Source organism: Phlebotomus papatasi, chromosome 2 (assembly GCF_024763615.1).
Source record: "Phlebotomus papatasi isolate M1 chromosome 2, Ppap_2.1, whole genome shotgun sequence".
In the NCBI taxonomy this organism is placed as follows: domain Eukaryota; kingdom Metazoa; phylum Arthropoda; class Insecta; order Diptera; family Psychodidae; genus Phlebotomus; species Phlebotomus papatasi.
Genome location: NC_077223.1, coordinates 77,506,332 through 77,525,310, shown reverse-complemented (window position 1 = coordinate 77,525,310; position 18,979 = coordinate 77,506,332). Strand labels below are relative to the sequence as shown.

At 31.1% G+C, this 18,979-nt stretch overlaps 1 protein-coding gene across 6 annotated transcripts in view; it reads left to right on the top strand.

Moving 5' to 3' along the window:
• LOC129804492 (trafficking kinesin-binding protein milt) overlaps window positions 1–18,979 on the top strand; it is a 65,120-nt gene that overhangs the window by 22,311 nt on the left and 23,830 nt on the right. The window contains exons 1-2 of one of the 6 annotated variants that reach the window (XM_055851825.1): window positions 1,357–1,958; window positions 4,835–5,736. The exons of 2 other annotated variants lie outside the window; for them this stretch is intronic. In XM_055851825.1, coding sequence (XP_055707800.1) covers window positions 5,091–5,736 — 646 coding nt within the window. In that variant the 5' untranslated portion in view covers window positions 1,357–1,958; window positions 4,835–5,090. Of the gene's footprint in view, window positions 1–1,356; window positions 1,959–4,834; window positions 5,737–9,758; window positions 10,073–15,110; window positions 15,597–18,979 lie in introns of those variants that run through there. 3 more of the 6 variants (XM_055851826.1, XM_055851831.1, XM_055851827.1) reach the window with 3 other exon arrangements.

Sequence of the window (18,979 nt, the reverse complement as noted above, 5' to 3'; positions counted from 1 at the left end):
TTGTTCCTTTAAAGTGCTTGCTTCTGCGTTTTGAATTCTAATCAAATCCTATATACATACTTAGATATTATTGCATAAACGATCCATGATTTAGATTTTTCACGATTTCTCTGTGGAATCGGTTTTGATAAGTCGGCAGTAACCGTGTCTATCCTAGGCACATATGAAATATGAAATTGAATTCAGCTGAGCATACAAATTTATTTATCTAAAAAACTAATATAATTCGAAAACAAATTTGAATGAATAGCTACAGGAGAAACTGGAGCACCACCAAACACGGGGTAGCACCAAACACTAATTTTCATTTCTAAACTTCTTGAACTATCTCGGCCATTTCTTGTCCTTTGAAGTTGAATAATAACAATAATAATAATAATAATAATAATAATAATAATAATGCTGGCACAACATTCCATGAAGGAACAAGGCCTTCCCTCAAGGGGATTTCTAGACATGTATTATTATTTTTTCGTGGTACGGGATGAGGTTGTCAGTCCCATGCTCGTGGAATCAAGTGCAGTGAATCTCACTGGATGCAATCCGAACACTTTTTACGCCAGAAAAATTCCTGGTGACCTCAAGCGGATTCGAACCCGATACACTTGCATCATAGTGCGAGTGCTCTATAACTTGACCCATTGAGTGCCCCTGAAGTTGAATATCCGATTAAAAAATCGCAGCGTTTGGTGCTACCCCATCTTTGGTGGTGCCCCAGTTTCCTCTAAGTTCAGAAGTTGGAGCATTCTGCAAAATGTTTTTTTTTTCTTTTAACTTGGTGACTCCTTTATGGCAGTGTTATCTAACTGGATTTCTTTCTATTCTGCTGAGGAATCAATAATAAAAAAAAATGTTTTATTGTAACTGCAATCTTGATTGTAAAGTTAAATGGATACTTTCAATGAAATCATTTCTGGGGCTTCTGATGCCAAATTGTCCCAAGGATAAAGATAGGGGTTTAGGGGAGTTTCTTTGCGGTCTTCTTGACATTTATGGCTTTGACTTGCATGATGATACGGTATTTATGATAAGCCGGTTCGTGCACAGCTGATAAGAATGTTTTTATTTATTGTCGAAATGATTCTAAAAAAGTCTCTCAATTAATCCTACAGTAAAATTTCTTTCACTTTTCTTCAGTATTATCTTATGAGAGTAGATTGTTATTTCTTTTTTTATCATGGACTTTTACTTACTGTGCATTTTTATTGGGCTCTACAAATTCGTCAAAAATTTTCAATTGAAGAAAAGAAAGAGTGTAATGTTTGGGTGTGAGAAGTTGAGAAAGAAGGGAAAGAAAGAGGCACGATTATCGAGTCTGAAATAACTTTTGTAGGCACTTGCGTTGTGTGCTAGTATTGACTGAACCGCTGTGAGTGCCGGACGTACGTAACATGTTTGTTAATAATATTTAATAATTATTTATAGACAGTCCAATGAAACTTTTTTCTACCTTATTCACGCAGTTGTGTGTCCAGTGACTCTAATAAGTGCTACGAAATATTTCTGAATCATTCGAAAGAATGGACAAAAAAAGAAGTATTAATAAAAATATCAGTGAGACAATGAATGAATCTTCGGTGAAATATTTCTTTTCTTTTTATTTTCAACAATGAATGAGAAAAAGTGTAAATGACAAAAGTGTGATATATAAGTTGAAAAATTATAAATCAATTTTCTACAGTCATTTACACCCAATAAAATGAACTCCTGACGTGTCAAAAAAAAAAAGAAATAATAATGTGAAAATATGTAATTTTTCGACATAAGTGCAATAATCGGGTTTTTTCTGTCTCTTTTCCATTAAAGAAATAGTATCAAAATATAACACTTAAGAGAGAGAGAGAAAAAGTTGAAAAAAAAAACCTGAGAAGTTACAAATTGAAAGCACGAGTTCTTTTTTTTGTATGTAATTGCAATTGAATGGAAAAAAGTGAGATAAATTAATTGCAAATTGAAGTGTAAGAAGAGCAGCAAAATTATTAATTGTATTAAAAGCAAATAAATAATTATTTGGTGTGATAAAGTGTGTCGAGACAAAGAAAATTAGTACCTTTCTCCCATTTGTATTTTGGGCCAAAGATTAACTGTATATAAAAAAAAAGAAGATAATTACTAAAGTAATGTATAATTTTTAAAATATTCTGTAGAATATGCGAAAGTAATCAATTGTATCAAGTTATAAGTATATGTTATCTTCCTCGCATAGTGATTATAAATGATTATAAATAAAATACACAACAGGGTTTAGCAATTTGTGTGCAATTATCACAAGTGTTACATTGTGTTTTTTAGCTAAGAATTCCGTTCATAATTTCTTAATTGCAAAGATTGCAAAGCAGTTTTTATTAATCCATTTAGTTACATCTTTCGACGCAGTCTGAAGCATATAATTAATTTTGGCTGAAATGATGAACTCTTTTTTACTTTGTTTTGACTGCTTTGAAAATTATCTTTACAGTATGTATATTTTATCATAGATTGAAAAGCAAATTTTCTCTAAAAATCTCTTGAAATCTTTGAATTTTCATTTGTGACTTTCATATACGCGGTTTAATTGTAATAAACATTCGGTAAAAGTTGAAAAGGTGGCTAATGGTATTGTTACATTTTAAAATTCAAAAATCCCAGAAATATTTAGTACATGAATGTTCTAAATCAGTCTCTTACGTAGAACTGCAAAAATCACGAAAAAACCGAGGAAAAACAAATAGTACGTTAAAACTGTTTATTGACTTTAAGTTTTTAAAGGATAGAAACTTCTAATTTTGGGTAAGATTTGTCGAAATTCGTTTGTACTAAATAACTAAATTTAAGACATTGAATTTGGCATGTATTTAGAAGATAGATAAATGAAGAATCATGATCCTTATAAAATATACAAAAGTTTTTTATGAATTAACATTTTTTGAACAATTAGAAATATTTAGAAATCGATTAACTTTAATAATTTCAAAAAATGTAACTTCAATAGTGCCAACTCTTAAAAACGTCAAATTCTTTTAATAATTATTTTTTAATTTCAACGATGGACCTTAGTGTGTCCGACAGCCTAAAAATAAAGTAGTGAAAGAAGAAGTTTAGTTGATAGATAAACATTAAAATTTTAATATCATAAATGAAAAATCTGATATAATTTTTAATAAATTATCTACTAAATACAGCAATTGCGGACTTAGAAAATTTTAGAAACAATAACAGTTTTTACAAGGTTTAGAACACTCAAAAATCTTTAAATTAACAATTCGAATGAATATCAAAAAATGATGTATACACAAATTACGTGACTAGTTTTACTGGTTCTATTTATATCATCAACTACCGGTTAGGTGTGATTCCTTCGCTGAGTGAGAGAAATCTGAAAAAGTTAAAATAACATTCCGGAAATGTTTATTCCACCCTGCAGTATTGATCCGAAATCGGTGTAAATATTACGCTTTTTAGGTGTATTAGGGGTTAAAGTTACCCTTGTTCATGTTAATTTTACCCTTGAAAAGGTGTAAAATTAACATTAAAAAATGTTGATATATTTTTACACCTAAAAAGTGTTAAAGTTATGAGGACGAAAAGTTAATCGCAGCCCCGTTTTTTTCTCAGTGCCATAATCACATTTTATTTTTGTAACAAATCTCAACTTTTTAAAAAAGATTTGTTAAGCGGAGAAATTAATTTTGTTAAAAGGATGTTGTTTCTCAATTTGACAAAACTTACATTTAAAATGGGAGAACATCCCTTTGACAAATTGTGAACAAGATTCAGTTAGCTACCCAATTTGACAAAATTTTCTATATTTTCTACGGAAAAGTATGCTTTTAACAAACATTTTTGTTAATTTGATAAAACTAATTTTTAGAGTAAATCAAAATTATGAATCAGTAGGGGAAAGTACTCTCCCTTCGAACGTTCATACCTTCGAATATTGTGAATTTTGTTTTACTTTTTTTAAGAGACTTTCAAATTTTTATTGAATATTAGTTAGATGATTATGAATTATTGATAATAATTATGTGATAATAATCATTCGTAAGTCTCTTAGAAAAAGTAAAATAAATTCACATTATTTGAAGGCATGAACATTCGAAGGGAGAGTACTTTCCCCTATAGTTATTCTTTACTGATTCGTGCGTGTACTCTTTTTTCCCTTATTTTTCATATCTAGAAACTAAAATAAGAAAGTTAGATAAATACTGTTCAAAATTTAGTACAAATTCTAGGTTTTTTCGTCTCCAAATCAAGTTTACAAAACGTACAAAAAAGTAACGGTTAAAAAATGAAATTAATATATCAATTCTCACAATATCTGTGCTTATTTTGCACTATCTCATTTGGGCTACATTTAGTACATGCATGTACTAAAAATTTATTTGATTGGTATTTTATTATGAAGATTCAAAAGACAAATTTTCAGTGAAATCTATTCTACAGAACTATTTAAATCTTTTATAGATGCTAGAAAGAATATTTATATACTGGATAATCTAGCTCCAATCTTTGCTAGGAGAATTTCATAAAGTCTTTAACATATTTATCGCCTTCTAAATCGTGAGTTTGCACACAAATTGGCTCACTCTATAGGTAGATTAAAAGATGATTTTCTTTTGTAATATGTTAATGAATAATTTGCTACTTATTATAGTAGAATTAGAGATAATTCAGTTTATGTGCGAGTAGAGTATAGAAAAAATCACGCAATTTTTCACTCAATACTTCAATTGAATGATTTTTAATACTGAATTAAATTGCAATTAAAACACTTATATACACACCACGTTTTATAAAGAATTCTGCTCAATTTTTATCTCACATTTTTCTTTCTCTGCCTTTCGTCACGTCGTAGAGCTATCATCTCTCTTTTTTTTTCATTGGGGGATTTCATCTTATCAGTTTCGATAGAGAATTGAATTTTCTGAGAGAGAGTCTAATAGTGAAACAGACAGTATACGGAGTTGGAATTTTTGTGTGAACATTTGGGGGAGCGCAATGCGTGGAAAAGGATGAAAAAGAGCGTGGTAGAGCAGAGTGTGTTCAAAAATAGTATCACGACCAGTGATGACGAATGCTTGTGACCGAGTGATTGGTGGAAGAAGAAAAGAATGGCAAATTGTCGAGGAGGCGGAAGTGCTGGCAAGGGATTTATGGAGGAAAGTACTGTAGATAGTGACTACATAAGTATACAAGTTGATCGGGGAGGCGGGTGTTTGGCTAGTAGTCACAATGATGACTACAAAGGTGGCCTTTTGAGTGACTATGCGGAAAAGTGTGGTCAGAAGAAACGAGAAACTACGTCCATTCCATTTGATTCGAGTGGTGGCTTTGGCAATACCATCAAAGTTCTCATTCAGAGTGTTACATCAGGTTCAAGGCGCCTGGATCACTCACCACCGACATTTCTTCACTCTATCAGTGAAGAATCCGATGTCCAGGAAGATCTCACACCAATTCCCACTGAATTGGAATTGGAACTTGAGGCAACAACAAGGATTCGGGAATTAAGCACCAATGAACCTGAGAATCACTCTCTTAGGGACTTTCTCAGTAATTTCTGTTCACACAGAGATCACGTGGAGAACCCTGTGATTCCTGACAATTGTGATCAACAGCTAAGTGATCAGTGTGATAGTGAATGTGAGGATATTCTCAAAACGGAAGGAGAATCTTCGGACTATTTGTATCATATTGCCAAAGAACCAACGGGAAATCTCTATTTGCGTGTTATCAAGCATTTAAAAGACAATAGAGGTAATTTTATTTCTACTGAAATTTTTTTCTTCAATAATTTTCAATTGTTATCAATTTGTAAGCATACCGAACTTGAAGTGGTTGGGATTCTCAAGTTGTTCACTTGTTTACTATATCTCTATCGATAGTTGGATAGGAAAATGTTTTTGAACAATTTAGGGATTTTACCATTCTTTACAATGATGTATGGCTCCACTTTAACAAGCACTGTCTTAGATCATGTTCATTTGCTGATTTTTTCTATGATTTATTAGGAATTATTGATACCAGGGAGTAAGCCACTCCCACCCATATCTTTGATCTTTATGCTTACTTTGCGAAGCACCGCCTTTAGAGAAATTAGCCACGCCTCCAATAAATTATTTTTTTAATATAAGACTAAATGATTCACAAATTATAGTTAATAGGGTCTTCTTGAAAAATTCACATATTGACTATTTTTAATTCAAAAGTAGTAAGATGAACTAAATATGATAGTTTTAATATCAAACAAATGAGAGGAAATCAGTGGAAGTACATGATCAAGGAAAAATAAATTTGTCAAGGATATTTAAATAAAAAAAAATAGTTGAAAGTCTGATAAAAATCTGATGATGCCACGTCTGCACAAAAGCTCCACTTAAACTTGAGTACAATATATATAAAGATCATTTTCAGCAGACTACATAAATATCTGGTAGTCATATCTTCAAAAATTGGTTAAAAAGAACTCCCAAAAAGGGGCGTGACCTAAAATTATCTTTGCAAGCTTGAAGATTGATTGTTCTAGATTTTTTTTCAGTCAAAATTCACTATTACAGCGATTACAGCTATTACAAGATTTTCACGGGATGGACGTAGATTGATGTGGGAATCAAACTCAGGACTATTAGCACACAGCGATAGACCTTAAGTTTAAAAGGCCTTAATATATTGACTTGCAAAACTTTTGAATAATTGATCGGAAAGCTCGAAAAGCTACTTTATTCCTTGAATTATACATCCTATTCACAAGAAATGCAGACCCGATGCGGCTGGCCCGGCTGACTTTACACTCCGTTGGTAACTTTACTCCTCTGCTGTTCATAAATTTTTTTTTAAATCTAGCGATACTAATTCTAGGATGGTCTAGAATACCGATCAGACATGGTAAATAAAATCGGTGAAGACCATTTATAAGTGCTTAAATTAAATAAATGTTTACGAACAGCAAAGTAGCAAAGTCACCCGTGTAGGGTCCCATATTTTAAGTCTTTATTACAGTACTTACAAATAGGTCTGCATAGAATCTAATCTAAACGGTCTTCAGGCCAAAGTTTTATCCAGAGGTGTGCAAGAACCGTTGAAACCGAATAAACGTCAAAATAAGTTTGCTCAGGTAGCGTTTTGACCATTGACGAACAAGCTTTATTTGACGTTTTTTCTGTTCCAAACGGTTCTTGCACACCTCTGGTTTTATCCATATAACTTTACTGTTCTAGTTTATAGACAATTTTTTTGTAAGATTTTCATTCAAACTGATATAAGATCAATTGATATGTTGTATTTAAAAAATAACGGAATTACTTGTTTGTAAATTTTTTGACATACATTCAGGAAATGAGTTCCTAAACCTCTTGTCTGAAGACCATTTAACCGTTTCAGATTAAAAGTTTTAGTTAAATTTAAAGTTTATAAGTCTAAATTTAAACTAGAGAATTATTTGTCCCCATTCTATATCCTAAGTTCTACATAATGGACTTTTCTTTGTGTTGGTTCCTGTCATGACTGTTTAATGGTTTTAGAACTCAGCAGAGACAGTGGAGAACAATCAAGGCAAGAACAGCCACAAAAAAATCGATAATGCAGAAGTATTTGAGAACACTCATGTACTAAAAAAACACTCCAATTTTTTATTAAAATAACACCATAAAGGTGCTATTCCAATGAAAAAGTGACCATGTTTTTTTTAGCACATTACTGTTCTCAAGTACTAAAAAAGACCATGTCTGTTCCCATACGTCATTTCAAGAAAATAATGAGTAGAGAATATTAATGCTGCTCGCCGACTATTCACCACTTTGAATTTACGGAAAAACTCATGGAAAACCTGGGAAAATCTGCGGTTGAGGCTAAAGTTGTCAACTCCTGGCCATCCAACTGCATCACGCCACCAAGCAGACATGTCAGGTTACTCCCATTATTCCACACTGACTGAATGGACTGAATGTCAGATGGCATTGTGATCGGGTGAAAGCTTGCTCGGAGGGAATATTCGGATTCGGATTTCGGTTGAACTTTTCTTATGTGTCGGTTCCTCTCATGACTAATTGATGATTTTGAAACACGACGAGGACTGGGAAACTGGGGAGTTTTTGTGCAAAGAGAAGAACCTTACATCTTGTCAATCATGATAAAGAAAATGTAGAAAATACTATGAAAGTGAAAACATTAATTTAATCTTGTCGATTTCCCAACCGAAATCCGAATTCGAATATTCTCGCAGAGCAAGCTTTCACCCGATCACAATGCAATCTGCCATTAATTGAAATAACATGTGGGAACAGTCATGGTCTTTTTAGTACTTGAGAACAGTAATGTGCTAAAAAAAACATGGTCATTTTTTCATTGGAATAGCACCATAACTCCTATCTACTTTTTTATCAAGAAAGATTTTTGGGGAAACCTCGAGTTGAGATTGCATATTAAGGGCAAATGATCCATTATATTTTGAAGAACCACTAAAATTTAGTATAATTTATACTTATAATTTAAAGAGGTTTAGTTAGCACTGTGCTAACTAAACCTCTAATCTCTAGTCGTCTAGTCTGTCTACCATGGAACGCATGTTAGCTCATAATCGCCTTCTTCGATAGACTTTAGAACAAGAATTTTGGTGCTATTTCAATGAAAAATGAACAGTTTTTTTAGAACTTTACTGTTTTAAAGTGTTTCTAAAATAAAATTGATCCAAATTTAATCGTTTTGCAAAGGATGGATCAAATTTCGAGCTCTGAATGCCCATTTATCATAATAGAACATTATGTTAGTTTGAACCATCCTTTGTAAAAGTATCAATTTGATCCTTTTATGTTTACCAGTTCATAATCGACTTTTATTGGCATTAGTTCATGTCTCGACTCTTTTCCCCAGGCCTCTTCATGTTCTAAAACCACAAAGACAGTCATGACGGGGACTAATACAAAGAAAAGTCGAATACCTATGTAGAGGTGCTTGAGAACAGCCAAGTACTAAAGAAAACATGCTCATTTTTTATTGGAACAGCCCCATTGTGGTGCTATTCTCATGAAAACTGAACATGTTTTTTTTTTAGAAATTTACTGTTCTCAAGTGTTTCTGCATTATCGTCTTTTCTTGTGTTGATTCCTGACAAGAGTCAGTAAAGGAACGATAAAAAAAATTGGATTATGTAGAAGCACTTGAGTACAGTAAAGTTATGTTTTTTTATATCATAACACTTTTATAATCCTAAGAATTTGAGAACAATCTTCACTCTGAGCCTCAGAGTGAACTGAGGACTGCCTAATTCTAATAATTGAGAGTTCAATTTTATAGGTCACTTAGTAGACTTAATACAATCGCTATTTTTCCGCAATATGAAGCACCATGTGCTCTTTTCTGATAAGCAAATGCCTAACATATAGCTGGTACTTGTGTGCCTAAACAATGATATTTATTGTTACGAAACATCTCCATTATTATATTAAGTGATATCAAATTACTTAGTTTGTGCTTCATCGATTAATTTTTGCGTGTATATCTCCCGGATCTGCATTAATGATAGGCTTTCTGCTCTCTCTCTCTGTACAATAAAAAATGGGATTAATTGGCGAAAAAAACTGTATCATTTATATTTTGTACATAATTGCACAATTATGATAAGTAAATTGTAAATATTTTTATGTAACAGCTTTTCTCATGTGCGCGTTTGCTTTGAAACACATGCGCGGGAAAATATTCACCACATGACAGCTGAGGCGAGTGGTAAATTTTTTATGGTACACGTTGTCGCCACAGACAGCGCTCGAGAGGTTGCTGTCAGTTCAGTTTGTGAAATGTCATTAGTCCGTCTGGATGGGTGAAAGAAAACAAGCCAAAAATAAATTGATTTTGTGCAAAAATTTCAGTCAATTTGGCTATTTTTGTGCGATATTGTGATTCTTGGATACACTAACTACAGGATGGTGTATCTTTTGTGCCATTGCAACTAAAATTGGTGCCTGTGGAGTGGATGGGAGTTAAAGAGGGGAAAACGCAAAAGTGCGTTGGAGAGCGTGTGTTCGACAAAAGTTCACAAAATATTTTTGCTGAAAAATATTTCACTTTTTCACAAAAGCTTTTTGCTTCTTTTCACCAGGTATTTTTATTCTTTAACACAATGTATTTTTGGTAATTGGTATGCTTAATGTGCCTAAATGATTACAGCAAGTTTTTCTTTTGCTGTTTATGCTTTTTTTTCAATGTGAAAGAGGTATAATTTTCCATAGATCACGAGACTTTAAAAAAACATTAAAAATATCGTCACAATTCAATGACGCACGATAAATTTATTAATTGTCCAATTTCCCTAGTGGATTAATGGATTTATGTCCAGTTTAGTAAAAGTAAAAAGAGTAAAAATGTATTGGGGAGGTATTTTTAAAATTGGAGGTTACCAAAAGTTATCTGTGATTAATTGAAAATCGATTAGTGGATGTCGGTTTTATTTGCATAACTCATGGGATTTCAGGGAATTTTCACGCCCGGATTAAGCAGTAGAATTCCCAAAAAGAATTCTTAAAATTCTCGTAAAATGAATAAAGTAAAATGTTTGTCAAAAGAATTAAAACAACAAAGGAAGGATCCTAATCTTATGAGAATTTATGACTTTTTTTTATTCATGTTTTTCTCATTTTTAACATACTAATAAGATCTTTAATTATTATTGTCTCACAAAGTGGCCAGAAGAGAAAAACTGAGAATATTTGCGTGACTAGAGAATAAGATACAAATTAACTGAGAATTTTATTTATTTTCCTAAAAAAAAAGACTACGAGAAAATTCTCAAGCACGTTTAGAATGTTTGCAACAAACAAGGAGAATTTTGAGAGAAGAAATATGTAGAGAAGAGAATGCTAATTCACTTTTACCTCAGAGATTTTTGCAAAATGAGTAAAATAAACTGATGAATAATTGAGCAGAAATTTCCTTTTTGTTCCCCATTCAATGAGATTACAATTCACTTTAATTTAGCACTCAATCACTTAACTCTGCAAAAATTAATTAGTGCTGAAAAGTAGAGGCTTATTTTATTTTATTTTATTTTATATTTTCAAAGTGAAAGAAATTTTCAGTGACCCAGAGAAAATTATATTAATTTATACGTTTATTCATAAAATAGTTAAATTTCTATAAACATTCACTGATTTCATAAAGTTGTTTTTAAACTATTAAATACTAATTTACTTAATGCTTTTTCCTCCTCTCAAAGAAAAATAACAATTTCTAAATAAGTGTCTTCTTCGGAAAAAAAAATTCCATCAAAAGAAATTTGTTTGCTTTGAATTACGTCCAAAGAATAATATTTTACAGCAAATATTGTTTTAATGGGAAATAAGCAAGTATAATAGTCCCTTGCCTTTTTTCATCAAATTAAAGGTGTGTTTTATTTTTAGTCTCTTTAAAAGTATATACTCAAAACAGGTAGATGAGGGCTTCTTTCTGTGAAACTCGCAGTAATTGTACAGCAAAGGTTTAACAACCATTTCTATCATAAAAAAAAGATAGTTTTCAGGTCAGAGTAACATGCAAATGTGCACTTTTCAAGATTTGCAAAGGGTATAATGCAGTTTTCTTAAGAAACTTCAAAGAAACTGAAAATGTAGAGCGAAAATACCTTGCTGATTCGTACACTCACTGAGAGAAATCCGAAAAAGTTAAAATAACATTCCAGAAAAGTTAATTTTACCCTTCAGTATTGATCCAAAATCGGTGTAAATATTACCCTTTTTAGGTGTATTGGGGGTTAAAGTTGACCTTGTTCATGTAAATTTTACCCTTAAAAGGTGTAAAATTAACATTAAAAAATGTTGATATATTTTTACACCTAAAAAGTGTAAAATTTCTGAGGAAAAAATGTTAATCGCACCCTTTTATTCTCAGCTCGCTTTAGACAAATTACCCTATTTACGTAAAACAAAGAGGCGTTAAAATGAGTCTTAAGAATCCGTAATTTATTTTAAAAGCAATTTTTGTTTACGTATTTATTAAAAATACTTATTGTTTGCATTTTAAATAGAATTGTTCGGTTATGTTTTAAGGACAGTAACATTTTTTAATTTTGAAATTCCGCTAAATTGATAAATTTTCCTTTGCGATTTTTTTGTCTTTTGAATATGGTTACAACTTACAAAATTATTGATATTTTTATTTAAAAAATAAAAAAAAATACTAGAGTATATTCCTAAATCTTTAATTTGTAGTCATGGAATCCAAGGTATTTAGTTACAAAATTTCCAACTAAGCTAAAGTGCCCTCGAGTCGACCGGTTCCTTAAACTCGTCCAGTAGAATTATTTACTCCTTTTTTTAACGTTTTATAATTAATTTCTGTGAAATTTTCACTGATTTGCATTGTATACAATAATCTGGAAATCAGCTCGCAAAGTCTGATTTTTTTTTATTTCATAAATGAAAATTTCAGAAAATATAATTCAAATATTGTACTTTCATATGTTTATGAGCTTTAAATTGATTTTTTTGTTATGCCCAACGCACAATAACTTTTATTTTGTAAACATGTTTTTGACATTTCAGTGAGAGTGAGTGAGACCTTGATTTAGTCATCTCGCTCACTCTCATAGAAAATTTTGAAAACTTATTTACAAACAAAAGTTATTGTGCGTTGAGCATTATGTTGCAAGAACAAAAATTATCAAAATATGCTATTTCTTTTAGTCTTTTTGACCCACGTAACCCCTTAAGTATATACTTATTATATTAGAAGCTCATCTCAGACCATGATTAAAACTAATTTGAAAATGTGTGATATTTTCATTAAACATCTTCTAAAAAAATAGAAAAATTACACAAAAAATCGAAAATTACAAATAGGAGAACTTGAGAACCGATTTTAATAATATCATATCATTTTGCAATGTAATAAATCTTTACTAGGGTGGAATAACCGGCTATCGCCATGTTTAGGAAAAAATTAAATTCATTTAATCATAACTTTTGAATCCTTGTTACAAGATAAGTCAAATTTGACACAAAGTAAGTTACTTAGATGTATTGGCTCTAGATACGTGAAAACAATAATCCTAGAACATAACGCTGGACTACTTAAAAAATTTATTTTTATTAATAATGCAAAAATAACCATTTCGTCGCCACTTTTTACCACTTTTCGCCAGTTTTGTAAAATTTGTAACCACTTCTCGCCACCCACTTGAAAAGAACCACACTTGGTTATTTTAGGCAATGCTATGAAAAGAATACATTCACCATTTGTCTTTCCTTGTGATCACTTTATTATTACTCTCTTTAAATGATTTTTCTCCACTTTTATTTGAGAAATCAAATTATGGGGCTTTTGTAGAAAGTAAACAATGCAGATTTGACAACTGAGAATGTACGAAGTGAAGTTAGCGTCGCCTATTGAAAAGAGATGGCGACAGGTGGTAAAATCAATTCCAGAATATTACCACTTCTCGCCATGCCTCATTTTTATACAAAAATAATATAAAATGAAATATTAATTGACTAAATACAAATTTTATGTATTCCACAAGTGCAATTAAATATTCAATAGACAAATTATTTACCCAAATAGGTATTTTTGGCCTGATGAAAATTTGACGACACTTAGTACATTTGGTAAGAGATGTTGGATTCGATGCACTTGCTTAAAATATTGCTCTAAAAAGTGATCAAAATCGTGAATCCAAAACGAATAATTATTATTTTTCGATTCTATGCGTAGAAGCAGAAACAATACAAAAAAATTGCGACTCATTTATTTCATAAATTGCAAAAAATAGCGATTTCAATGTAAGTGGCGAGAAGTGGGGCACTGGCGAGAACTGGTGATTCCACCCTAAATGGTTTAAAGCTTTTTCGTATTTGACAGATCAGTCTCGAATTTAGATAGAAAATAGTATTATTTCTAGAATGTTTTTTTGTAATTTTAATTTTTAAACATTCTTTGGCCCTTTGATTGGGAATCAAGAATCTCCCACAGTTAGTGAAACAAGTGAACAGGAAATAAATTAATAAAAAAAAACGTATTACCAACCTTTGAAAAAAAAAACTATTTCTCAAAGTTTACCTCGAATTAACTTTTATTTGATTGGCTGACTTTTTTATATGAATGTATTGCTTAAAATCATTAATTTTAATTATATGAGCATTTTACACATAATTCCCAACTTAAATAATAATCTAAATAAATGTTAATCATCATTAATACATTAGAAATCTCTTGTTTGAAGATTGCATTTTTCATCATCTAATAAGCCATTTAAAACATTTGTGAGATGTCTGCATCAGTATCTGCAAATAAGAAATCATTATTTACTGATTTCTACAATTTCATATTTCGAAAATAAAATTACTCTGCGAAATTGTTTGCGTATTATTATTTTTTTTGCGTGATCATTGAGAAGGAAATAATACACTTCTCAATGAACTTGTCGAGATTTCTTTCTCAAGAAAATTTATATTGATTCGATTTTTTTATTCATGTCAGGGAAATTTTCTTGAATATTTATAATATTCAAATAACAAATGAAAAAAATAACATGTTGGTATTTTTATCCAAATTTACCAATGACCTGATTCTCAAGAAAATAATATCCTCAATTTTTGTGCACAATATATTCTCACTCTGTCATGTCCGATAGTAATCATCGGCTGAGGGAGTGCAGCAGAACACAATTGTTTTTAAATGGTAGAGAGAGCAATCTAAAGTTGAACTCTTTGGTATTTGACTCAGTTAAGCGTGTGAATTGCACTGAGTTGGATGAGAGATTGTGTCGTATACAAGAAGTTCACGTAATTATTTTTGCTTTGAATTGCTGGGGCTGCTTCTCAATGGATTTGACTTTAATCGAATGAAGAAAGCTCTTAGGTGTGCACATCATTTTTTTTTTATTTCTTCTAATACTTTGCTTCTGTAATATTTTTCAAGGTGTTGTGCCTTTTTTTTTTGTATTTGTGCAATTTATTATATGTATTTTACATTTAGTACACGCTTGATCGATATTTTCACAATTTTTATTACATAAAAAAAACAGCAAGGGGAAAAACATAAAAATTAGCGCTATTTTTCTTATGTTCTTTTTGCTGTATTTTTTTTAATAGTAATTATAAAAGTTAAAATTGTGTGAAAATAATTTTCTATTGGAGGGAGCTTTACAAGAAAGAATATTCTTTATGTGAGATAAATCACTGTCGACATTATGGAGAGAATGAGTGAAGATGATGATGATTGTCATGTTGATGAAGAAGAAGTTAATTTCCGCTGGATGTTGGACAGACCAAGAAAATCAGTGAATGGTGAAGAAATGTGTGATGGTTTGGAAATTTCACTCAATGAAGAATTAGCGGAATCACTGGATGAGTGTGATTCAGGTGCAAATTTTGGCATATCAAAGAACTGTGAGACAATTCGTCGTGGTAAGAAGATGAAATCAAGTGTCTTCCAGCAACAAAACAATAGTTATTTGCCATCGATGTCGCGTGAAAATTCTTATGCCATGGGAAGTGAGAGATGCAACAATGAAGACTGTAACAGTACAAACTACCATGATAGTCATATACAGCTCAATAGACAATTCCATCGAGAATTCAAGGAATCATTTTTACTGTCAGACTCAGAGTGTGAACAACTTTTTACCAGAGGTTAGACTATTTACAAGTTTCACTGATTCTGTACACAAAAACAAAGATTTCTCAAAACTTTGTGTTACGTACTATTTTCTTAGAATAGAACACATTAAAGGGAAAGCCAAATCTATTAGGAAGTGTTCAAAATTCGTACTCGCGAAGTTTGTTGACTTTTTGTGATTTGTAAAATGTGTTTTAAACAAATATTTTTGTAGAATATGTGATCTTTTTTATCTTGGGAAATTTATGAATTATTTTTTGAGTGTGTCAAAAAATGTTATTTCTTCACTGAGAGGAATCTGAAAAAGTTAAAATAACATTCCGGAAATGTTTATTTTACCCTGCAGTATTGCTCCGAAATCGGTGTAAATATTATGCTTTTAAGGTGTATTAGGGGTTAGAGTTACCCTTTTCCATGTAAATTTTACCCTTTAAAAGGTGTAAAATTAACATAAAAAAATGTTGATATATTTTTACACCTAAAAAGTGTTAAAGTTACGAGGAAAAAAAGTTAATCGCACCCTCTTTTTTTCTCAGTGTTTGATACTAATCACCATAAAGGTTTATGTAATAAGGCTACAACTCCACCAGTTTTGTTTTACAGTAGAGTCTCCTAAATTCGAACGCTCGGGGGGTATTTTTGACATTTCTTACCTCCCAAATTCGAACGATTTTTTCAAAAGTAACGAAATTTGTGTGAGATTAAATTGTACTTTGAATCAAATTATCGTACTTTCTCGCAAGTTTTAGTGGTAACATACTTCCTTTTCATTTTATACGATAATAATGTATGTAAACATTCAGGAAGAAGCACATATATATGATTTTCATTCACCTAGAATACGAACTTTGTAACATAATCTCACAATTGACATTTTGAATCCAAACGGCGTTCGAATTTAAGAGATTCAGATTTGAGAGACTCTACTGTATTTTACAAAGATAGACAATTTTATGTCAGTTTTTCTATAAAACTTACAATTTGAAATTCGGCAGTCAATTCTACTCACTAAAACGGAACTGAAAATAAAGTGTTCGTGTGTACATCGAGAATACTAGGATGGTAAAATTTACCATCCACCATACAAAATTTTAATAGCCGGATAATACAAAAGTTACTCAGCAAACGAATAATTAGATCGGACAGACAAAAATTTGATAATATACGATCACTGAGAAAAAAGAGGGTGCGATTAATTTTTTTTTCTCATAACTTTAACACTTTTTAGGTGTAAAAATATATCAACATTTTTTAATGTTAATTTTACACCTTTTTAAGGGTAAAATTAACAAGAAAAAGGGTCACTTTAACCCCCAATACACCTAAAAAGGGTAATATTTACACCGATTTTGGATCAATACTGCAGATTTCGGATTTCTCTCAGTGTTATTAAGGATCTAAACATTTAAAAATGTACGATAGTATGAAATGGACTTGCTGCACATCTTGTGATCTGGAATAAAAATTATACTAATGCTTAATTATACACAGCAATTTTGTAACAACCATTTAGGTTTATTATTCGTCCAATGGCTGTTAACAAACTTTTACAAACTGGTTTCCATAATACAATTATATTTTAAAAACCTTAACTCGTGACGTTGATCTTAATTTTCACAGTTTATCTTTAGCTTACGAATGTTGATTGAAGAATATTTACACAATTTTTGTTGACCTTTTCTGTTAAGCTTCTTCTCTTCTCCAATAATTGTCTAGAGCTACCATGCTGTGGTATAAGAAAAAGTATAACTAAAAAAGAAAAACAGTGTTTATAAATGATGTGAAAGAACACGTATAAAGGGTGAAAAAGAGAAAATAAAAAGTCAATGGCATTGGATGACATTTCATCCGACAACGATCTAACTAAATAACCAAAGGATGAATTGCAAGTCCATGAGCGTATGTTGTATGATACATTTAAAATAAGTTTCTTTTAATAGACGACTAAATGGGATTAAAGTGATTGTTTAGTGTGAGAGCTTTCATATTATACAGTGCGGATACTCTTCGTTTCGCTTTGAGATAATTTTTCACGTGAAATTCACTCAATTGTGTTACATAACACCGCGCAATTCTTGGCTCTTCATCTCAAAATCATCGTCAATTGTTTGAAAATTATCTCACCTATTCAATGAGTTAAAGGTATGAATTTCTGCATAAAAGGTGCTTTTAGCATATTTTGTGTGGGCAGAATAAAAGGCAAAAAAAAAGCATTTCTTCTGACCTAGTAAATGGGATATTTCATAAGTAATTTTGCAATCCATTTGTACTGAAACATTTCTAAAAGTTTTTTTTTTTATCGTCGTGTCTATGAATATTCTTTTTAATATCTTTGAATTATATACACGGTTAGTTTGTTTAGAATATGTAAATTTTCCACGAGTTTTTCTGAGTTCTGTTAAAGGTCTCGTTTAGTCAAATAAAAATGCAAGAGCATATAAAACATTCATGGTGAGGTCTTCTCTCGTTTGAAAGTCTATTAACCCATTATGCATTGGAGTTTGTTTTTTGTTCTGTAATTTGTACATGTGATGGAGATGGAATAGCAAATAATCACTTCCTTTAGCGTTTGTTTGTATAATCACATATTAAGTACAAATGCACGTTAGAGATGTAATGTACGGATGAAATAAATTTTAATATTCTAAACCTGTTACTTAGTTGTAGCATTACATCAACAAATTTTCTCAGTTATTTGTTTTATAAGACGTAAGAATATTTATTTTATGCTTTCAGGAGATAGAAACCATTAATGAGAAAAGCGTTTTTGTGAGAAATTTATAAAACACATGAACTAAAAAATGTCGATGAGTAACAAATTCAAAATTTTCAGTACAAAAATAAAAAATTTGTCTGTAGTTAATAACATTACTGTATTGACAGAGTGCTCGCTCTAGGATGAACGTGCTTATAAACACCTATAGGGTTCGAATCCCTATTAAGTTTGTTAATCCTTAAGGATTGTTAACCCTTTCCGGACCGTTATACCCAGTGAACCAATATTTAATTAAATCAAAGAATATTTTATAGCTTAGTAATTAATCAGGCTCCCGCAAAAAAAATATCCTAGATTAGTTATATATTTACCGTGGTGTCACATAGGGTAAGATGTGGTAATTTGGAATGATGTCTAATTTGGAACTTTGAGATTTCCTAACAGTTTTAGGTGGCAAAAGGGAAGAACAACGGAGAAGTACTCTTGATTGTAAAGTCTTGTACTTCTTCGTGGTTTTCTTTTTCTCTTTAACCACCTAAAGCAGTGAGAAAATGTCAAGATTCCAAAATAGAAATTGTTCCAAATTACCCCATCTTACCCTCTAAGATTAATACTATCTAAAGTACGAGAATAAGCAGAAAAAATATAGCAAGTATTTTATCTTGCCTCTCTCTCGCATTT